This window comes from Trachymyrmex septentrionalis, unplaced genomic scaffold (genome assembly GCF_001594115.1).
Source record: "Trachymyrmex septentrionalis isolate Tsep2-gDNA-1 unplaced genomic scaffold, Tsep1.0 scaffold37, whole genome shotgun sequence".
Taxonomy (NCBI): Eukaryota; Metazoa; Arthropoda; class Insecta; order Hymenoptera; family Formicidae; genus Trachymyrmex; species Trachymyrmex septentrionalis.
In genome coordinates, this window is record NW_017305536.1 from 7,290,490 (window position 1) to 7,315,196 (window position 24,707).

The 24,707-nt window shown below is 35.9% G+C and overlaps 1 protein-coding gene across 1 annotated transcript in view; it reads left to right on the forward strand.

The window, feature by feature from the left end:
- Positions 1–24,707, forward strand: part of LOC108750595 — a 115,960-nt gene that overhangs the window by 60,203 nt on the left and 31,050 nt on the right. The window contains exons 8-20 of the mRNA XM_018490128.1: positions 1,555–1,689; positions 3,288–3,446; positions 6,863–7,039; positions 7,177–7,402; positions 7,623–7,924; positions 8,253–8,477; positions 8,556–8,729; positions 8,858–9,019; positions 9,116–9,358; positions 9,461–9,691; positions 19,686–19,785; positions 21,763–23,039; positions 23,325–23,911. Coding sequence (XP_018345630.1) covers positions 1,555–1,689; positions 3,288–3,446; positions 6,863–7,039; positions 7,177–7,402; positions 7,623–7,924; positions 8,253–8,477; positions 8,556–8,729; positions 8,858–9,019; positions 9,116–9,358; positions 9,461–9,691; positions 19,686–19,785; positions 21,763–23,039; positions 23,325–23,911 — 3,998 coding nt within the window. The remainder of the gene's footprint in view (positions 1–1,554; positions 1,690–3,287; positions 3,447–6,862; positions 7,040–7,176; positions 7,403–7,622; positions 7,925–8,252; positions 8,478–8,555; positions 8,730–8,857; positions 9,020–9,115; positions 9,359–9,460; positions 9,692–19,685; positions 19,786–21,762; positions 23,040–23,324; positions 23,912–24,707) is intronic.

Genomic DNA, 24,707 nt, shown 5'->3' on the forward strand with positions numbered 1-24,707 from the left:
TTTACCACTTACGACTTCGTTTCTTCGTGTATTTCAAAGCGTCCGGAAATGAAAGGATTATCTCGGGACAATAAACAGGGGAGGGAAGCGATATTACACTCCGAATGGAGTGCTTTATGAAGGGAAGCAGAGATTCTGGCACAAATAAATTTCATTAATTTTTCAACAATATCGTCAATACACTAGGATATACCCGAGGAAGTAAATGATAAAAAATTGATTCGAAAATCTTGGCTACGATTTATCGGAAATTACAGACCATTGTGAGCATCCTGCAAGAGCTATCGGAAATCGGAACGTTAATATTAAACAGCTCGTTAATTGTGGCCGTGGACGATAACGAAGCAAACTCAAGAGAACCAATCAAATTTAATGACCTAACATGTTGCGAACAGAGATTAGTTGCTTCTGCTTGTTCTGCTGTTCTATTGATTTTAGGCAATTACGAGTTATCAATTAAAAAAACATCGTAGTGCAGTGGTTTCATAGTGCCGACTAAATATTTACTAAATGTAAGGAACATAAAAAGTATTAATTTAAATATCATTTATTTTTACTGAATAAATATTTATTTACTGTAAATAAATGTTTAATTGGCACTATTTAAATAAATATTTATGAAAATTTAAAATATTTTCTCTTAATATACATATATGGTCACTTAAAAATATGAGAGAATTGCTCTATTTATTGTATCTACATCTAAATTTATTTTTATTCTAATTATATATTTAGTAACTTTGTATTATAATTATAATCTCTCAAAACGATTTTTGAACTAAGAAATAACTGTAATAATAATGATATTCTTGGAAAGCTTTATGATATTTTAATACATGAAAAAATTCTATCTTGATTATGTCAGTCCTTTGTGGTTGAAGTGAGATATCGATGTGACAAACTGAATCTCTCATCGTTATTGACAAATTTCAAATAAACTTGTTTGTTTCGTTAAGTTGGTTAAAATATTCCACAGTAGAGCAGATGCTGTGTGCCATCATTACTCTTATTTCCCGTCGTACTTTGTTCTCATTAACTCGTTTTTTATGCAGTATATGGTATGGTTGTTAATGTCGTTGAAGTTAAAAATGTGTGGGAAGCACGAAGGGTACTCGCGAAAAATACGATTCGCGCAGAAGATTACGCCGAAGTTTTCACAAATTGATGGTATTGCGAAATTTTTTATTTGTATTTCACATGCCATTAAAAGTAACACTTTAATTAAAGATAAAGTTTTGCCGCAACGCATAATTGAACTCCAAACCAATTAGGTTGAATCTGTAAGAGCATTATACTTTTAAAATAATTAAGCTAACAATTAAAATTAAAAGAAATGGAAAAGACTTTTGTTTTCATATTTTTCTCCACTGACAGATGAAAATTTGTTATTTAACGGCAATATATATTTTGCGTCTTCAAGGAGTTTAATTGCCATTATATATCATCCGAGCATCATTATGTTACCTTTTGGAGGAGACATTCAATAATATTATTAAAGTTTCACAACGAACGGCGGAACTTTAAGATATGCTTTTGCGATCTTTCCGTTCGCAGTTGAATACGGAATGGGCTCAAGTTGAAGTGATAAATCTCATTAACGATGGCAGCGGTCTTGGATTCGGCATCATCGGCGGACGTAGCACCGGCGTCGTCGTCAAAACCATTCTTCCAGGAGGCGTTGCCGATCGCGTAAGCAAACCGAAAGCTAATATTCTCTTTCATTGGAAACATCTAAATTCTTTATAGAAGATTCTTTATAACTACACACAGAAAAATATTATTCTACTGGTATAAAAGTAATTATTCGCTTCGCTCTTTTTCTTTTAAGTAACGGTATTTTAACAGAGATTTATTTTTAACAGAGAATATTTTCTTGATAATAGTTTTAAAATATACTTATTATACATATTTAGAAAAACTCATCATGTATTTAAAACAAGAATTTATTTTCTTTTGAAGAATATTTTTATAAAATTGTGTGTGTGTGTGTGTGTGTGTGTGTGTGTGTGTGTGAAAAAAGCGACTTTATGTATTAAGCAAATTGAATTTGTTTTAATTTAATAATCTTGATTGAAATATTAAACTTAATTATATATATATTTCGAATAAATTTGATGTTTATGATGAAACTCGTGATAGATTTGCGGACATATGAACTTTTAAAATACGCGAAACAAATAATTAATTATTTAAATACAATATATATATATTTTTCTGTGTGAGATTTTGAAAGTATTTTTAGCGACATTTACGACATAATATTTGTAATTATTGTTTGTAATTACAAGTTTCCACACGCGCATTATTAACATTGGAAGTAATAATGCGTTTCTTATTTACATTATTAAATTTATAATGTCAAATTATACCTAATTTAAGTTATCTTTTATTATTTCTGTAAGTCATCACTGCTTCTATTTATCGTGTCGTTAATTTATAACTAAAATAATGAAGTTAACTAGAATTCAACTTGAGAAATGCAGTTCAATCCAAGAAAATGTATTAAACTTGGCTTAAATTTAGTTTATTACTTACATATGTTAATATAAATGTTGTTTACTTTGAAATTAAGCACAAATGTGGATTGATTATACTTTGGTATACATAAAAGTTAAAAAGTAACAAAATATAATTTAACTCAGAAATTTAGTTATCATATCTCTTCTGATATCTAACAGTGAATAAAAGGGTCAAGTAATTGTAAATTACTATAAGATTAAAAAAAGTGATGAAAAATTAAATATTTTATTAGTATAAAGAACATAATGATCAAAAAGTTCTTTATTAAAACAATTTCAATATTCTATTTTCATACAAGAAATATAATATTGATTTAAAAAATAAAAAAAATTGATAAAGATCGCTCGGTACTTCTAGTTTTAATTATATTGCCTTCTTGATAATTCGTTATATTATTTTTGTCGTAGACTTGACTCTTAACAAGTAAATCTCGTCGTAAATCATAGGTTTAATCTTTGATAAGTTGCTCACTTAATCACATGGTCGCATCGCGTGCGCCTCCGCGCTCTTATTCTTCTTCTCCCTCGAACTTTCACGCTTTATTGTAACTCACACGCAGGAGGTCTCGTATAACGCGCACACGATACAGAGTATACCTATCGGAGTTAAACCCGGTTTTTACATCAAACGCATATCATTCCAAGCTGCTTGGAAACGGACGAGGAAATGAGAAACGCGATGGCGAAAATGAGTCGCGATGTCAACGTTTGCCCTTCAGACAAGAGCCACGGAAATTAAATGCTTCTCCTCGCATTGTGTGCCCGCAGGATAATCGACTCCAGAGCGGGGATCACATATTGCAGATCGGCGATGTCAATCTCCGTGGGATGGGAAGCGAACAAGTTGCCGCGGTTTTACGACAATCGGGCACCCACGTGCGGCTGGTCGTCGCGCGACCTGTGGAGCCAACTTCTCCCGATTATCAGGTATCTTCACTTCCGCAATTCCGCGTTAGCGATCGCGATTAATTACGTGTGATACCGCTTTGCCCTTTATTTGTTCCAAGCGTTCGAGAGGGCAAGTGTAGGTCGTAGGGTAGCTTCTATAATCTGCCATTTACATTGTCTTTAATGAGCTCTCTCTTATTTGCTATCGTTTTCCTTGAATCTAATTTGGAAATATAAATAACAAAACAAATTGAAAGCCAATTAAAATTGAAACTGTTGAACCTGTTTTATCTGATTTTTATTTATTATATTTGTTTTAATTAATATACAACAGATTTTTATTTTTTCGATAAGACGATATAGTTTCATGCTTTATAATTTATTTTGATTCTAGCGTTGCTATTTGCCAATTCGTAGGTATAAGTAACTAGAATGAAGTAACTAGAACAAATTGAAACCAAAATAAAATTAAAAAATGTAGACTTGTTTTATCTAATTTTTATTTATTATATATGTTTTTTCACAAACAATGTTGTCCTTTTAAAGCACAATCGACTTTTTGATTGTGAATTAAAAAAATATATATATATAGCGGGATTCAGTCTTTTCTTAAAAAAAAAAAAAAAATTGATAATATTAAGATCATGTGTGTATAACAACGTCGTAGTATTCAGTTTGTTTTGTTGCAAAAACGAATACAAGTCTGTGTTTTCAACGACCGTATTGCAAACCACATAAGAGATTTTGTGCAAATAAAATTTAAATTCTTTTCGTATTCTTTACAATACTAATTTTAATAAACATAAAGATTTTACTTTTAAAGTAGAGTTTTCAATGTTTTATATCATTTTTTCTGATGTCATTGGCAGAATCATCATTTACAGAGATATTAGATACACATAATTTAAAAAATATTTCGAAATTAAAGGAGAGAAACTTCCAGGAAGACTTTATAATTAATGAAATATAAAAGATTCATTTCATTATTAGTCAAATGATAGGAAAAATACGTACTATATCTTAAATGACAAATCGATAGCGAGGAGCATCATATACATTATTATACAACTATGCCGTATAATATTTCAATTTTGGAATCTTTGTATTTCTCATTTTGATTAAAATAAACAAATTTCACAATTAATCTTGCTGTAGAAGTGATTTTATTTTTCTTTTTTAAATTTGATTTTTCACTCATAAAAAATCTTCATTTTCAAGTATCAAAATAATTCAACTTTTTGAAGCCATTATTATTTTTTTTTTCTGAAGTACACACCCTCAAATATTGTAGCCTAAAAGAATTCATTCACATTTTTTCAAAACTCTTACATTTAAATTTATAAGAAATATATTAGACTATCCTTCTGTTATAAAAATTTGTTATTGAGTGTTTTTCACAGGTATACAAGAATTTTTCCAGATTTTTATGTAGTCTGGAACAATAAAAAAATCTGCTGATGAACTTCATTTTATTTTAGGAACTATTGATTGAAAATTTCACGTTGAAGGATTAATTAACGGAAGGTTAATTAATATAGAACAGTTTTTTATTTCTTCAAAAAGAAGATAGTTTTTCTTTCTTTATAATTTATTTTCACTCCAGCGACGTGCACATATTGTCCGCCGGCAATTTCTAATATATTCTTACAAGCTGCAATTCTTTTCCCATAAGAATCGCGTAATCCCGGTCGTATAGAAGAAATAAGGATAATAGTTTAAAACTCGGTCCATTTGTCTAGCTCGCGCAAATTAGAAGCGTGTCCGCGTTTCGCAAATGTACGTATTTAAAGTACCCCAGTTACGTGCGCGATGCGAGCCATTAGATTCCGATGTAAGGGCTCAGAATGTGTCCGTCCTGTTTGGAGATTGATGGTACGGAATATACGGTTAGCGTACATCATTGTTACCTTATTGACTACTCGCGAGCGAGGTTCCAGGCTAAAGCTTCACGCATGAAATTCCGGCTAACTGCAAGCCATTAGGACGATACATTACTGATCTGTCGACTGCAATGCGATCGATGCAGTCGGATCCACGTTCGCGGATATTCCACGGTTTCGCTGAAGTTCTCGGGACGACGAATGTTAGCCGCGAAGAAGAGCGCATCGCGATTCGCGAAGCAATTATACGAGCCGCGGTGACCAAGGACCGATTGTAATTCGGAGATTATGAATAATGCATGAGGTATTTTACGAAGTGGGATTCCATTATGGAGTAGAATGGACTTCGGAATTTCTCATACGCTCGAAATCGCGAAAGATGGTAATTACTTCGCCGCGGGATTAAGACTTAAGTTGAAGACTTAACGACGGCAGCGAGTCCGCGAGTCGAGTTTATCTTTCGCTACAAATGAGTCATCGTACTTCAGCGAGGAGTGGCATAAATTACGGACGCATTAAAAGCGAAATAACGAAACTAATTCGCGGGCTTTAATAAATTAAGTTTCGGACATTGTTGTCTGACTTCTGTAATAATTCAACGTTTAACGTGGGCGCGCTTGCGGAAACAAAGTATCTTCATTATTCGGTGAGGTCAAGTGATGCATAAAAAGAGAAATAGAGAGAGAGAGAGAGAGAGAGAGAGAGAGAGAGAAACATTGAAATGCACTCGATATTTCTATAACGTCCCGAAAAAACTGAACGATTTTTCCTTGTAGGCTTTCAATTTTTATCGCGTTTGATCGATATTTATATTCCGACTTCATGTATAATTCCGACCATCGTTCCCCGCGCGAATATTAAACAGTCGGCGACACGGCTCTACCACCAGCCGCGGAACAGGAATTCTTTCGTTGAATATTTTTTTGTTTTTTTTTTTTGAAAGAGTAACAAACTGTCCCTCGCTGCTTGTCGACTTGTAAATATCACTTGTTGAGGCTCGGCAAAATTCCCTCGAGACCTGTCACGATTCTTGCGAGCCAAGGTAAAATCCACGTGACATAATCTCTGACATCTGTAAAAACAAAAAAGGAGACCGTAAAAAATGATGCATTACGAGCCAGCGCTTTGAAAAAGCGATCCTTTAATTAATTCTTCATTAACCGTAAAAATTGTCGAAGATGATATTTTTTTTCAATTCACAACGATAGACTTTTTTTTTTTTTTTTTTTTTAAATTATACCTCGATAAAGTTTGCTTTTACACACAAGAATAAATTGAATCGTACACTGCGACAACGTTGAAGCCCATAATTATTATTCCACGCACAATCCGTACGTAATCTCCGCGAGAAATTCTACGAGATTTGCCGCAAAAAGCCGGGGGCGGTTAACATTTTTATTTACTCCGGTAAATTGAAATTTCCACACACCGTTGGAAATTCAAAATCCTGGAACACGCTGGTCGCGCGGCATAGAAACGCGCGCTCGTCTCCTATATAAATTCAAGGGAATGGGGAGGGTGAAGTCGTAGGTGGCATTGGGACGCATAAAATTTCTCGTTCCGGAATACTTCCAGGCCCTCGGAAGTCACGCCCCGATCGTACCTACGAAAATCCTGGGGGATCCGGACGAGCTGGACAGACATCTGGTGCACAGCGTACCGGAGAGCTATAACATGCGGCACGTGCAGCGGGGCGACAGTAGCTACGACAATGGCTACATGTATTCGCAGGAGTCCGACATTGAAATGCATGTGAGTGTCGCACCGAACACGTATTTCTTTTCGCGCTCACGACGCGGCCCATTTCCACCTTCCTTCCACTTCCCGCGCCGATATCATACCCTCGTCATACCGAAGTCACCGCGACACGGAAAAATGTTTCCTTTCAGACAAGACCCGGTCTCATCATGGACGTGGTACGCAACCCAATGCCAATTGGAGCGATGCCAGTTATACCGGCGGTGCCACTTCCGATGCAGCTCCAGGATCTCCCGGTGCTCACCATGGAGCCCCTCGACATTAATTCACTGCCAGAGATGGAGCGCTTCGAAGTCGATCTCACGAAGGACGCTTACGGTCTCGGGATTACTATCGCCGGATACGTTTGCGAGAAAGGTAAGGGGAAGCTCGACGTCATAGAGAATACGTCCCCATACACACATCAAGTGTTTTTGACGTTTTGAAAGCACGCCAAAGGGTAGCTGAAAGTATTGTGTATTCAAAAACAAAATATGCGGGCGAGTCGCAACTATTCGCCGCTATTGAGGCGAATCGATCGGATAATTGTTTAAACCTTTAGGGATCCCAGATGAAAACTTTTGATTCTCTCTTGCAGAAGAGCTTTCTGGAATCTTCGTTAAGAGCATTAGCGAGGGTAGCGCGGCCGATTTGAGCAATAAGATCCAGATTAACGACCGAATAGTGGAGGTCGACAGACATTCCCTGCAAGGTTACACTAATCACGAGGCCGTTGAAGTGTTAAGGCGCACAGGGCAGACGGTGACTCTCTGCTTGGAGCGGTACCTTCGTGGACCAAAGTTCGAGCAGCTTCAACAAGCGATCGCCGCAAGCGAATTGAGATTACCTCAGCCGAGTTCACCATCGATAACGAGCCTACCTAGTTTCCCCATGAGTGCAGTACGTTCAATTAACAATTGTGACTTAATAAAAAAAGGCAAAATGTACTTTTCCATTAATTATATATTACTTCGTTATTGTGCGTTCTAGTTGCATACATTGATTCAAATTTTACTCTTCACCTAGTTGCGCGTATCGGAAATTTTTCAATTATAAACTTCAAATTATATATTTTAATTATATTTATGCATTATCGAAATTATTGTTTTAATATATAATATATAATTAATAAATAATAAAGCTTCGATATAATTGTATTCGTGTTGTTATTATTATTTCGTACTATTTGAAATTATTAAATCTACATTTGCGCGCGTTTTTTCCCCAGGATGGAGAGACCACTACTGAAATAGAACCAGAAGGCGAATCTCACACCACCGTGGATAGTGCAATTCTGCAAGAAGGTGAACGTTTAAGAACGTCTGATGAGCAGGACGAGGCGACCAATGTTGAAGCTCTATTGAGTGATCCATCGAGTGAACTCACGCCTCAAATTCGCGCGGCAATCAAAGCGAAATGGCAGAAAATTGTCGGACCAGAAACCGAGATAGTCGTAAGTACCGCAATCTCGTCGTAAGATAAGAACGCGCAGAGAAAGGATGTCTTTTTCGGTTCCTTATCGTTTGAATAGGTCGCCCAGCTGAAGAAGTTTGCCGAAGGTAGTGGTCTTGGTATTAGCTTAGAGGGAACGGTCGATGTGGAGAACGGTCAAGAAGTAAGGCCTCATCACTATATACGTTCGATCCTGCCGGAGGGCCCTGTCGGACAAAACGGCACGCTGCGCTCCGGCGACGAGTTGCTAGAGGTTATCGAATTTTCATATATTTTCAGCGAAGCTCTTTAACTCTATAATATCTCCCCTTCAAAAGTGCTCGATAAACGCTCCACTCTCACGAGCAATATGTCTTAAATCGATATCGTGCTTTCTTAAAGGTAAACGGCTATCGTTTATTGGGCATCAATCATATGGAAGTGGTTAGCGTGCTGAAAGAGTTGCCTATACACGTTCGCATGGTTTGCGGAAGAAACATCGCCTCGCAAGATCCACTTTGCCCCATCGACACCGCTCAACATCAAGCCGCTTTCCAAACTAGAGTGAGTATACGGAGTGGTCGCGACGTCTCGCTGTCGAACGGTTAAATCGCGCTTTAAGAGAAGAAAACTACGGCAAAAATCTATGTTATCTCGTAGAGTATCCTCGGTGGGTCTCTGCAAAACTTGTTGCCCACGATGGATCGCCTTGTGAAAGCAAAGTCGGACGGTTCCTTGGCTTCGACGACGACCACGGCCACGGTGACCGACGCGAGTCTGAATAAAATGAAGTCGCGCTCGTTGGAACCGCTAACCGGTCTGGCGATGTGGAGTTCCGAACCGCAAATTATCGAATTGGTTAAAGGAGAGAGGGGCCTTGGGTTCTCCATTTTGGATTATCAGGTGCGAACGTCTTTTTCCGTAGTACCGGGGTGGTTCTTCGCGATCTCGATGAGAATCTGTAATAATCTGTTCGACCTGTTTTCCGCTCGTCTTCGCTTTTAGGATCCAATGAACCCCAACGAAACTGTGATAGTAATACGATCGCTCGTGCCCGGCGGAGTGGCACAGGTCGACGGGCAGTTAATACCGGGCGATCGGCTTCTGTTTGTGAATGACATCGGATTAGAGAATGCAACACTGGACCAGGCCGTGCAGGCCCTTAAAGGCGCCCCGAAGGGGACCGTTCGCATCGGCGTGGCCAAACCGCTGCCAATACCAGACAGTATTGTCCAGGTGAGCGATCAAGACGACCGGACCGAGGCTACGAGAGATAGAGATACCGAGGCAGCGACCGCTTCCTCGATCGTGGATAGCCACAAACAGAGACGGGAGTATTTCCGCGAGCGTAAGATTAACGTGACCGAGCCACCGCATATGGATTTGATCGAGGACTTGAAGCAAATGCATAACCTCGTTAAATCCGAGAGTTTTTAATTAGGTCACTCTGATCGGAGCAGTAGACTCAAGGCTCTTGCCTCTGCTAAATTTCACCGCGATTCGCGTGTCTTCGAGACGGTCGACGTGCACAGCCGAAATAACGCGCAATCGAATTATTCTCGGTTCAGCTAACCGTATTCGATCACTGCGCTTGCAAATCACGAGCGAATTTAATATTCTCTCGTTGATTAAACAAAACATTAATGTGCATACGAATCTGAATGCATATTTTCTAATGAGATTCCGTCTATAAAAGTGAAGTAACCGTCCCTGTTGCATTTCATATATACATATATAATACTAAATACGACAGCTATACATTTGTGAGTGTCATCGAATAATACGAGCATGAAACATTGTGTTCCATTTTGTGTGTTAGAAAAATCAGAAAAATTGATAAAACTGTCTGTTATTTATTTTATATGTTGTTTTTCTCTTTTTTTAATCGTGTGCACGCACAAGTTTGTCGTTTGGTGAAATTGGCAGAGTGAATTTTAGGAAACATAATTGGCACCGACATAGTATTAACAAATACTTTCATATACTTGCCATTTATGTGTGATTGTTTTACAAGACATCAAAGCATAAATTTAGAGATCACATTTATTTTGAAATAATAAAATGTTGGATCGTGTTGGAATTTTTAGAGCTATGATAATTCGCAAAATATCTACTTATAAGCCTGCATGACGTAGTCCATTTGTGTTAAGTCCGTTGTCTCATCTCATATTTATAGATTATATTTTACAATTGGTACTCTTACGTTACCTTTTCCTTTTGAAATATTACCGCAAATGGTATTTATATATGCAATGACTGATTTTTTTAGATTAGATTATTTGTACACAGCCTTTTTTATTCATTTTTAGCGCGAATTTATGCCAAATATACTTATGATTTATTTCAAACACGTTGTTATCGACATTCGATTGTGGGAACAATTTACATTTAATATTCACCCACGGCAATGCACCACGCGTTCAATGTGCTTTGCATCCCGAACTGTGTTGATTTGTATGTTTCAGGTTGATGATTTTGTATTGTATTTCTCGCCATTGCCATTAAGTTTTTATTCTGTAATGACGGCATACCGCAAAAGGCGTTGTTTTAACAATCGCGTAAAAAAATTATTTATCATTATTTATCTATTTGTGCAATTGTTGATAGTTATATCCCGCTTAAAGAATTTTCGCAAGTATTTTATTTATAGGTGCTAATTTGACGTTACTGCGTCTTCTACTTGCGAAAGTGGCGAGGTAGATTAAACGTTACGAATAAAAATTGACGTATCTTGATTGGTAAATAAGTCGAAAAAAAGTACAATTAAACGTCGAATAAAATTTTACGGTATGTTTGCACACCGATAGAGTGCCGTATATGTGTTCTTTTATTTCATTTATCATTATCCGCAGCACCCCGTTCTCCACCCATTCCAGTTCTTTATGCGTTCGTCACCTGTGCTTATGTTACATCATGATTTTAACCGTTTGCTTTTCATTTTCAGCTCGTTTACCCGCGCGGTACACTCTTCATTTCTAAATAATATACTTATATTAAACATTGTAATATATCTATGTAGTTTTTCCGTACCGCGTTCGTACCGTTGCAACCGGAACATCCATAAAGAACGGCCAATAAGAACGGCGAAATCTGTTACTTTACGAGGCCGCCCTTGGCGTTATTCCGAGGTGCAGCCAGGTGTTTTGAATGATTTATGCGATACCTTCGGACGAGATATACCAGCCGAACGGCATATTTTGATGGACGAACCTTTTCCCGCTTGGTTTCATATGACTTCCGACCGAGCGAATTACGTGCGTCGCCTTCGGGATGCGGCCCGCATTGTGGGATTAAGTGGGCTTCATCGCGAAGTTTAAACACTCGCACGGAGAAAATAAGCCATGGAAAGATTTCCAATTCTGGAAATCCTCTCGTGCGTGATTCGTTCACCGAATTGCGGGGCAGGATTTGAATTGTGTTAAAGTGTGTTAAAGTGATAACAATTGCGATAATGCATATACATATTTCGTCTTTCATATATTTGAGATAGAAAGAGGACGCTCGACCATCTGATAGAAATTGCCAAAAGTTGTCTTTTATGCAATTTTTATATTTGGGAAAGAAGTGTGTAGATTATATCTTTCTTAGGTTTATATCCATGATTTTTGAAAATCATGTTAATTATGTATGCATCTTGATGCAATCTCTGTATTCTCGATTTAAGAAATCGATTGAAAGAAAAATCAGAAGATCATGCATACTTAACTGTAATTCTAAAATACTTCTTGTATATTATTATATATAGATTGTCTCGGTCCACTTTGACCAGTACAACTGATATAATCCTTCTGTTCCTATTCAATATAATTCCGTCATGATATCCAACTTTCGATTAGTTTTATATTTCTTTACGGTGGTCAGTCGGGAGAATGAGAAAACAGGTGATAAAAAAAAGAGAAAGGTTCAGCGAACATGAGAAGTGTACGAATATCTTTTGGCGCCGAGTTATCTCGGTTGTCAGAGAAAAAAATGGAGAAACGCTAAAGATGCGGCGTACAAAAAGAGAGAGAGAGAGAGAGAGAGAGAGAGGGAGAGAAAGAGAGAGCGAGAGAAAGAATGAGAGATGGGTGCGAAAGAGAGATTTTTTTCGGTAATAGCGCTCGGTGTTTACCGCGGATGGGGTTTATATTGCCGACCATCACAAAACTAAGTAAGTACAGAACCAAACGATTGTAATAGTGAATGAAAGTTGCCTGGTAGAGTAGCTGAACAAAACAAACTTTATTGCATTCGACTGACTTCTCTCACATTACTTTCAAAATTCTTCCGAAACTCACACTTCCGAACACACACGATCGTACTAGTGATCTTTGTTTAGCAAGTTGCAAGTTCATTTGAGGAATTATGATTTCTTTGCAGTATGTTACATTTGCCATTTGTCTCTTTGCAGTCGGGTGAGCGAGAGAGCGAGAGAGAGAGAGAGAGAGAGAGAGAGAGAGAGAGAGAGAGAGAGAGAGAGAGTGAAAGATATAGATAAAGTAGTTTTTAAAAAATAGCTGATATATATTTGAGACAAGCGATTAGCAAATATGAATGCGAAATATGAATGAAAGAATGAGAGAGTGAGAAATAAAAAACGAAATGAAAGAAAAAGAGAAATGTGAAGAGTGAACGGGAGAGATTGAAATGAAAGGAATTGGAGTGAAAGAGAAAGCGCGAGAGAATGATTCGAGCCGGCGGCAAAGTAGTCGAGGCGAGAGAATGAAAAAAAAAAAAAAAGAGACGAAAGAGTGAAAAAGAGGGGAAAAGAAAAGACAATGAGAAATATCGTGAGAACGTATATAAACGAGGCAAGTAAAAGATCAAGTACAAGTTGAAAGTCATATTAAATCTCTCGTTAACTTCATGATTTTTTTTCTCTTTTTTTTTTCTTCTTCTTCTATGTCGCATTTTCCTTTTGCTGTCTCACAAAATCTCTTTAAGCGACCTATTTTTTTTTTTTTTCCAAGCGATCTCTCAAGCAAGCTCGTATGTCAAACTTTTCGCCTTTTTGTAGAGCTCTACTACCATTCCACTACTGTCTACTACTCACTGGCACCTTTCTTCACTATTATCAAGAGGCTCGTGGGGATCGATACGTACGTTTACTACTTACTCGCAACCTGTTTATACCTGAACTCTTCCGACCGCCTTCCCGATACTCGAACTACTTCGAACGGGCGAAACGGATGGTACACATAAGCCTCGATGGCAGCCGCTGGGATATCTGAGCCGCAAGTTACGTAATAAATCGATTCTCCTCCAGGCTTATTTCTTCACCGCTTAGAACGTGAAGCTCTTGTTATTATCTTTAAAGCCGAGTCTCGGAGGCACGCGAAAGTCACGATTATCAATCCTTATTGCTGTCGTTTATTGACCATCGTTACTGTTATCACACGCGTTTTGCTGTTGCCATTACTGTTCTTTATATAACTTATCACCGTTTTTCATTGCCATTGTCATTTTCTTTTATCGTTTATACCGCCGGTGTCGCTGTCGTTTATCGCTATGTTGTAACTCTCCACCCCTTTCCTCGCTGTGTGCATAGCGCCTATTACAAGCTTCATTTACGCAAGTTGCATAAAACGTTTAACACGGGATTCTCTTCGTGATATTCGCACATACGCATAACAGTTTCCTTGCAACAGTAAAGACAACGATAACCCAAATGAAAGTTTTCCTATTGACGCGCGTGCAAAATGCAATCTCAGACTTCAGGGATGCACGTTAAGTTTTTTTTCCCTCCGGTATTCCTGCCATTCGGATTTGTTCTTGACAGTCACAGTCGCTACTCTTGCAAATGCTTGCATAGAATGACAATCCGCACCTTAATGGAAAAATAAAAGCCAACAAGCGCCTCCTAATAGATCTATCTGTCGCGTGTTGCAGCATGCTCGCAACACTTCGCTTCACACAGACTAAATATTTCAATGTAATTGATTCCGACAGAATTGCGCGATGCTGAAATAAATGTTGCGCAGTCATAGTTTAGACAAATGACTTGTAAAGCATCCCGCAAAAGCTTTCTGCTAAATTAACCAGTTCGCGCGAACAGGAAGATTATGTATTTCTGTTCGCAAGAAATGTCACGTAAGTTTGCGTTGTAAGTGAAGCGCGGACAGTATCTCGTCGGAAACTCATTTCTGTGACTCAACGACGCGCAAAAAGTTAAAAATAGATTTGAATAAAGACGACGTAAAATAAGTAATTAGACGACGGATTAATTTATATATATAATCAGAATTTAAAGAAGAAATGTTTAAATAATAATAAATCATTATTTATATTATATAATGATGTTTATATAAAAATACTTCTGACATTTTTATAAAAGTTGAAAATAACTTGTACACAGTAACAAATATTAGGGAAGAAAACATTTCAAGATTGCGCGAAAGTACGTATTTTCCAAAACTCCTTGACGTATTTGTTCTTTCTCCGTTCTTAAAGAAACTGGAAAAAGAAATGTTTGCAGAACTTTTCGCGCTTCTTCGTTAAAATTGACGATTACTTACGCGAAGACACGATTCTTTGCACGTTCTTAGAAGCGTACAGCAGATACAGTTATTACGTAAGTCATTTGTTCTTATCGGGGCACTTGCGCCAGGTGCATTTATCATAACGGCCTTCTTCAGTTCTTTCTTCGCCCGAGTATCTTTTTCGCGCTGTTATTCTTATTACCGCAAGAAAAATTTCGTCAGATATTTTACGAACAGCTGGACTCGTTCGTTGAGAAAACGAGACTCGACTTAGCTTCGAGATTTATCGTGTGCGAATTTTCTTTTTGAAACATGAACTTCGCGTTATTCCGTAAAAGATAAAATTGCTCCACGGCTGTCGATGTTGAATGTTCTGTGGAACTTCTTTTTTTTTATTTTTTATTTTTTTTAATAAAGGTGTAATTATCGCAATGTTATTGACGGATGGATGAACGTCATATATTTGACTTTTTATCGTAATTCTTATATTTTGCATCTTTATATGTGGCGCATAAATATGTAAAAATGTAATTTTTATTTGATACAGTAAACCGGCACCGGTAAATCTTTACTTTCCTTCCCATGTTTACATAATTGTTTTATTTACAATATTTTACAAGTATTTTTTAATAAAGATTTATTACGTTCTATATGAAATATTTAAAAAAATATATAAATGTACATAAAATACATAATTACACGATTATATTTATAGTAAAATACGAATATAAATTTCCTCTATTCCCATTATGCGTTTCCTGCGATGCATTAAGTGCACGTAACATTGTCTTTTTTTCTTTAGAGATGCTTCGTATGCACTTTTTTCCCTATTTTTCTAAAAACAACCATTTGTTTCATTTTACGTATATAGAAATTTAAAAAAAAGATAAATTAAAAAACACAAGCTATAGTCGCGTTGGCACGCTTCGTAGAGTTTAGCGAAAATGCGACGTGGTAAAAGTTTATTGTCGGAAGAACCATAAGTCACACGTAATTATTCAAACTACACACACACACACACACACACACACACACACACACACACACACAATGTATCTTTCTAATGATGACGTATCTTTTTCGTTTTTCAGAGCGAGGCGTAAACGTCGAGGCGGATCCGTACGAGTTATACCTTTACTGCAGTTATCGACCAAAAAACCAAAACAGAAATAGAAAATAAAAGTACCATGAACAAGCACTATGTCCTCGTTTATGCCCATTTTAATATAACAATTAATCGAAAAGAACAAGGAATGTAATATAATTTCACGCTAATTAAAAAACGCGAAGTCGAAGGAAAGGAAAAAAATCGAGAAGAAAGGAACAAAACGTATATCCCATCGTTTTATTTGTTTATTCAGGACTTCTCTCTTTCACCAATATGAGCTTAATAATGCAATATGAAATTAATATGCTTAATAAATAATTAATACAGTCGACATTTTGTCGACGTGTTCCTTCGATTTTTCACGTTGTCGACATGTTTACTTGTTAAATAAGGAATTCTTATATAACCTACTAAAATCGAGCATGATTTCAAACAACAACGATTTTGTAGTTTCTTCCTCGGCTCCATTCTTAATGTATCTAAAATTTACGATCGTTATGTGAAATTGTATCACTAACTTTGTTACATTTTATCAGAAATATAGAAATATACTGAACGCACATATATGATATGAAATGATGTTGAGATATGAAATATCATTAATCAGATATCACTTGAATTATTCTCGCAGCCTTTTTTCCTTCGAAAGTTTTTTTTTTTTATTGCCGCTATAATGTCAGTCAAAAAATCTTTAATTAATTCGATTTTTTCTGCAACGTATAATCCAGATTGAATTTTAAAATAAATCCACTGATAAATAATTTTGTTGCTTGAAATTGATGGTTTCGAATTGGTTTATGCAAATTTATTTATTGATGGAGCGACAGTTTTGTCATATGCTACACAGAAGGAACAGTTGGCAGAGATATCTAAAAATTTAGCTTTACATAATATTGGAAATAATTTTGTCGGACTGTCAAAATAATTAGAATATTTAAATTGATTGTTTGAATGTCAAAACTTTTTGCAACACTGCTTAGTATACTTATATATATTAAATTACTTACATATAAATATTTTAATAATCCAACAAAATTATTTTCAAATCTGTATCTATCTAATCTTTTAGATATTTCAGCGAAATCGTTCATTTTGCATACGAGCGTTATTATTTTCATAAGAAATAAGCTATCGAAATAATATGGATGTTCCGTAATGCAACTGGTACCCAACACGAATCCCTCATTATTAGCGACTTATCGCAAACTGCATGAGTTGGATGAGAATTTCGTGATAAAATATATCAAGTTCTATAGGTAAGTCTCCATATTTCTTTCCAGTAGGTTGCTCGTCTTGTACATATAATAGAAGATGTTATTTATTATTTAAATGTTCCGTACGCATTAATAAATGACAAGTAAAAGTTGTTTGACAGCTCCAAGAAATTAATTAATTTTCAGGCGAGCGCAGCAAATTCTGTCTCTCGATTTAAACGCCTTTGCATAACTACTCTTATCCGCTTTGTTCGCACGTTCGGAGAGTGCCGACTAATTCCTTTGCCATTCGAGCAGATTCATCGCCATTTGATACGCCGATCGAATTACTCGAATGGCTCGAAAGAAATGAATCGATCGACGAATAGCACAATGGCGTTACGTAACGATTAAATTTGTGTTGAAAAGCTGAAATTTGCTTTTCTATCGACAAACAATACATATGTATTAACTTTAGTTTTCTATATATATGTATATATAATACTAAAATTTTTACAAAGCTTATAATTTTAGATTTATTAATTACGTGCTTAATTATCTCTTATATCAGATTTTATGAGCGTAGAATTTTATATGGAATTTTAAAATATTCTCTAAACACATATTACGATACTGCTATTATATTATTTATTTATAAATTAGCAATCAATTTTGTCAATTTTGAAATGAGTAACAAACAACTTCTAATTTTAATGTACCTGACCAGATCTCCGATTGAGATTTTTAATTACAATATTTTATATAAATTAACAATATCATAAAATATTCATAACAATTGAACTCTCAAATCGAATGATTCAAGTCTGCGATAAACTGGATTTTTTGTTTTTAACCGAGGAATTTGGCAAAAAATTTATCGAAGGACATTATGTTAATCTATTTTTGATCGAAGTATTTTATTCTTTTTATTTTATATAATCTGTCTTAACACATTTTGACATTCGAATCTTATATGAATTAACACATTACTGATGATTTATATATATGCGTTATCTAATTGGTTTGTTAATTTAATAATATACATATGTTTGCTTTATGCTACACTGAAAAAGGCTTTGTAAGCCGAAACGTAATTTTATACATATACATTTTTGAAAATATTATTTTATTCTATTTAGATTATTATATAGTATTTACATTGTTATGTTAATTGTAATAATTTAAAGTCAGTCTAATTACAAGCTCGAAATAAACCACGACTTTGTTTATTTGGTTTGAAAATATACGAGCATTTTCACTCTAATCTAAAATTAGCATTTGTGTAAACATGTTTTGAAATTGTTCTATATATTCGATCGAAAAAAAAACTATTCACTGAACAACTTCATGACGTGTATAGAATTATTTATTCGGTCCGCTCAATTATTTAATTGCATTTGGTAATACTCTGAATCTGATTTAGTTAACAGTGAATAAGTACATATATGCCTTTGGCAAATCATGTTTAGTCACTTTGCAGATCTTTCCCTAATGCATTGCCGCATTAATTACGAATGCCTGTGTAGTTAATGCTAGTATTAAAGCATCAGCATCTCATTTCTAGTATTGAGCTTCATGTATATTGAGGTTCATATTTCGATATTAATTAGGTATATTATTAAATTCAATAAATATATTATTGAATTTAATATAAGTAGCCTCTTTCTTAGAACAAAAATCATTTTTCAACTGCACAACGATGTACTGTATCGTCGATGTTCGCGGATTTCTAGACAATCCTATTTGTATGAAACTATTCCCTTAACTGGATTATCGTGGCAGCAAAGAGATTACGAAGCAAACTTATTGTTAAGCAACGTCTATGTATACAACGAGACGATTCGTTTTATTTTTCCTCTAAAAAGTTTCTCGAGATTTGTGCAATTGGCGGTATAAATATACGTAGAATTCACGTGATTGTTGATTCCCGTCGTGACGATCTGTATTTACGTTTGCACGCAGCATGTTTCCAATGTATACACCCTCCGACGTAATTTAAATCTGAATACGTGGCACGCTCACTACAGAATTATCTCCGCTAGATCAAAATTCGTGAAAATACATGCACGTACGATCTGATTAACATATTAATGCATTTCAAATGCATATAAATGAAATTATGCTATTTCAACACCATTCGCGTCAATTGAAGTCTCTCTCATATCAATGTTATCATAGCTTAACATTTGCACGGAGATATTAAAAGACTATGCCGTCTCCTCAAGAAATATCGTCAAGAAATATAAATTGTATTAATTAATAAATGCTTGGAATTACGAATAAGATTCATTCCTATAATAATATCAATTATAATTGCCATTTGTTGCGAAATTGCAGCTTCTTTCTTCTCTTACGCAAGCCAGTTCTCGTAAATGCGTAATTTTAGAACAGTAATTGTCTCGCTAGTTTGTACTAATGGTCTAACTCCTGTCTCTTTTGCTCACTTTCTACGCTGCTCGATTTTGTAGCAGAGGATGACACCGAAGATCAAACGGAGCAAAAGTTTTCCCAACGAGAGTGAGACGACAGATCGCGCAGCCGAGGTTGAAGACTTGCTTTCTTCGAGATCAGGTATATTTTCTTTGCTCTATAAACTTTGTAATGTGTGAGGATGTGAGTAAAAAATTCGAATCAACTTACAACGAGATTGGTGCATTTAATTGTAACAGCTTTCGTTATTTATTTAATGGGAGAAGTTTTAGGAAGATTAATTAAACTAAAATATCTTATATAATTGGAAAATTTGTGTTAAATTAACACATTTTACGTGCTCTACATAGTTCATTCCAAATTTTTATGTTAATTTAACACAAGATATACATAATGTATATATTACATGATGCAGACATTGTAGATGTTAAAAACTATATGTCACAGAAAGTAATATAAACATTGTGTAATATAAAAATTTTAACACACAAATATGATACTTTTACAATTTAGAAACAAATTGTGAAAGTATACTTCTTCAGTAAAATTAATTAATAATATATTAAATTATGCACTCTCACATATATTTTTTATTAATTTATCGTAGAATTTATATTTAAAACTAAATTTTTTTATGTTATTTAATTAATTACTCATAAATTGCATTATTTTTAAAAATATAAAATATCAATTTAACACACACACAAAATATTAAAAACATACCCTCACTATGTTAAATTAATATTCGAGAATGTTAAGAATTCAACATAAAATTAAAAATCGAAAATTTTATAACTAGGGTCGGTTTTAACACAAATATAATATAATATGTTTCTAATTGCATATTATAATAAGTATTGTAATTTTATTTTTTACTTTATTATCACTACTTGTTTATTTGACCTAAATGTGACTTTGTTTTGACTTATATATGATTGAAGGCAGACGTGTCTGTTTCTTTTTCTGTTATGTTCGTTAAATTTTTTTAGCATATCTATATTTTTGATCTTTATTTATATTTTTTAATATCGCTACTAAAGGGCTTTATGTACCTCGAAACATTCAGTTTTAGTTATTACATGTTGGAACTTCTGTAATTTAAAATAAATATTACATATATATTTAATATTCTATCTCGCCCGTTAATTGGCCTCGTTTGTTTTTTTATTACCCTGGATACTATCATGAGCTCAATTCACTAACTTTATTCTACATTATAATTTTATTCAAAGAATATTAATTTAGTGTTATAAAACTACTTTATAACTTCGCTCATATAATTTTTATCGATCACGCCTGTGTCGCATTCCAAAAGCGAATCGTATAAATCACGCTCCATTCAATAACGAGTACTTTCCGACTATTCCAGCATATTTCATATATTCCTATTGTTCCGAAACGGGGATATGTCGCGTCTTGTTTCGCGAAACATACTATCGTGATTTCTATACGAGCCTCCCCTTTCTTCCTCTGACAGGAGCGGAATCTCCTTTTGCTATGCAAGATATGTATATATCTCGTAACGTGGCAATTTGCCATTACCATTCAAGTCTGATATACGAAAACCATCAATTTTGATCTCACGATTAGACTAGATTTCCTTTATAGATAACGTATAAAAGCGCACTGCGCTTTAATACATTGCGGAATAACATGCGATATTTCCTTCTTAAATAGTAAAAATAATTTTGCTCAATACGGTTTTTATCGACGTGATTCCTCGATAATAAAAATTGGAAAATTTATTGGGTTGAAAACGATTAATCGAGAGATTCGATCTCCACGTTTCTTTAAATTACCTCAGGCACCACGATAAAAATGGAACATTATCGAAGATCTACACGGAATATATCTAAAAATATTCCGCTAGATACAAATCGGAAAATAAATTTTGTTGGACCATCAGAATAATTATATAGAACGTTCAAATTGATTGCTAGAATATGAAAATTTTTTGCAGCATTGCTCATCGATGCTTGAGTTACCTTACACGAACATTTTGATAATTCAATAAAAAATACTTTCAGATGTAATATTAACTAAATTTTTAGATAGTTCAGCAAAATTTTTCTGTATACCGACGCAATTGCATTCACGAACAATTCTTGCCGTACGCAGGACTGACCGAAACCTCGACGAACAAACCGGAAATCGACGAGGACGAGGAGGAGGACCACTGGAAAGACGCTTCTCCGATGACGCCGGTTTGCAGTCCAGTACGACGACCTCCCAAACTCCATCATCGCGACAAGAGGTCTCCGACCAGATATATCGATGTCGATAACGACGTCGAGATTATTCACGAATTCTATCCTACCACGTCCAAAACAATGCGCGAGGAGACGAGTATCGTGTCGTATGGCGGCACGATAATCGTGGAAACGACGAGGATACCCAGGCACACCAAGGATGTTCCGGCGAGGATGGAAAAGGTGGCTCCAAAGGTGAAATTAAAAAAGCAATCGTCTTTGGAGTTGGATCGCGTGCCTCCCGTTCAGGAAGAGCCGTCTTCCAGTGCGGAGGACACATCCAGGGTCACCATGACAATGAGATCGGTGCGGGAAACGGATCAACAACGTAGGAAAAGCCTGAAGCGTCATAGCAGCGCAGAATCCGAAGGGCGAACGTCCACGTCGAGGGAGACATTGGAGAAGTCGGATACATCGTCGGAAAAAGGTGCCAAGAAGAAGGTCTTCATGGAGAAGGGAGATGGTAAGAAACGATCGAAAAAGTCGGGAAAAAAATCCATCAAGACTGAACGGAAGATGGGGGAGGATTCGTCGAGGCGGAAACACGAAGGCGAAGATTTCGCGAAGAAAGACGAGGAGACGTATCGACGATCGAGGGAGGAGAGGAAGAGCTTGAAGGAGCAGGAATGCATCGAGAGGGTGACGGAATTCCTGACGAGGCATAGCATTCCGTCTTATTCTGATGTAAGCGTCAGCCTCGAAACTGCGGAGCTCTCCGTTCCCGAAGTCGTAGATGAGCAACGAGTCAAACGTCCATCAGTTATTAGCAAAGAAGAGGAAACCGTGAGCCTCTCAACGACAATCGAAACGTCCATCGTATCTACAAAGAGGAAAGAGAGCCTAAAAAGTGTATCTGAGGTGGTGGAAGAAACAATAGATTCTCTGAGAGACTCAAAACTCGCAAAGGACGTCAAGAAATTCTCGGAGGACAAGAAACAACGGCCAACTCTCGAACGAGTAGCCGTTTCAGAGATTCGGCAACCCGAACCGGCGGCTCAGCAGCCCACGAAACGACCGAGCTCGTTGAGAAAAAGGAGAGACTCCTTCTCCAGAGAGTCCTCAAGAGAATCATTGTTGGAAGAAAAAAAGGGTGTCAGAATTCAAGAGGACGTACAGGAGATCTTCTTTGATGATACGAGCGACCAGGTGAATGGATTGATCTTTTTTAATATAATCCTTTCAAACTCTTAAAAATTCCACATATTTTGTTTTGTTTGTATTAGAACCGGTTTCATTACCTCCGATTGATCGAGTCGAATGTCAATCGTGTCAATCGATTGGTCAATTCTGCTTAATCTTCTAAAGACGGCACTGTCTTGTTATTAAAAAACAATTTTGTTACTGCTTTTGCTAAAAAAAATTACTTGTAAGTGAAAAATTAAAAATAATAAAATCGGCTCCTAATTTCGATGTGTAACTGTCACGTATCAGATGACCGACCTGCTGCCAGAGGTCCAGCTGGTGACTGCCAGGATCATCACGGCGGAACAGGCGTCTGCGCTTCGCTTTGAAGAGGCAATCACCAGAATCGAGATCCATTCGCCACCAGAAGTGCATCTCATTCCAGAGACAATTAAAACGAGACTAACGCGGGCGCCATCACCGGAAATCGTCGACGCCTTGTCATTGCAGCTGCCCGCCTTAGCGAAATCGACGTCAGAGAGCACTTTAGCGGAAGGCAGGCCTAGTTCCGACGAGGATCGCAAGGTTTCTGTGAGAAATCTGAGGCCGGAGATTCTTTGGGATCTGTCGAAAGTCTCCGATAACGGCGAAAAAATCGAGCAGACGGGTGAGGATGGTAGAGACGTCAAGGAGAGGCGACTCAGCAGAACCGGAAGCGAGGGTTCGAAAAGATTAGCCAAGGATCAGACGCAGGAACAATTTCCCTTCAAAATCGGCAGTCTGGCACAGCCAGACAGGCCGGAACTGATGATCCTGCACGAAGGTCTGACAGAGAAAACAGGAAGCGTCATAGATGTGACAAGAAAGGAAAGCAAGGAAGATGATGGCATTTCAAGGTAAAGAATTTCTATGTAATGATCTCACAAAGATCTAATCGATTTGTTATATTTTACACAAGAATAATTAAATTTTATACACACTAAAAAAAAATTACTAAATCCTAATACATATTTCTTTAAAAAGTATTAAGTAAACATTTGTTGTTTTATTGAGTAAATAAATATTTATTCAACAAAGAAATGATAATTAAATCAAATTAATGGTTTTTGCATCGAATAAATATATGTTTATATTTAATAAATATTTACTTTGAAATATTCGAACAAATATGTATTAAAATTTAGTATTTTTTTCAGTATATGTATACGTATATTAATTTTGTTTTAAAGGATCACAGAGAATTACTCTGATATTTCTCTTAACCAGCAGAAACGTGTTCAATTTATTGATTATAAAGAAAATTATCCAATTATATATATATATATATAAAATTTTAAATTTATTTAGAGCTATATAAAATTTGTTTTAAATGATGAATGATTTTATAGCAGCGTGAAAAATTAGTTGACATTATCGCGCCTTAGCATTGATGTATATATATATATATATAATTCTACGTTGAGAAAAATAATTTACATATACGCGGAAACAAAATCTTTTATCTTATAAAATATTTGATTACATCAAGGAAGAGAATTTCGACCATCGTTCGTTTTGTGACAGAATGATCGATCGATTCTGCCACACAGCGCGTGGAAAGAGGCAAACAAGCTTGTTTGCGGTATCACAAATACGGTCTGTCGATCGAATTATAAGTTCGAGTGACGTTGTTGCCCGGGGCTTCGAATGTCG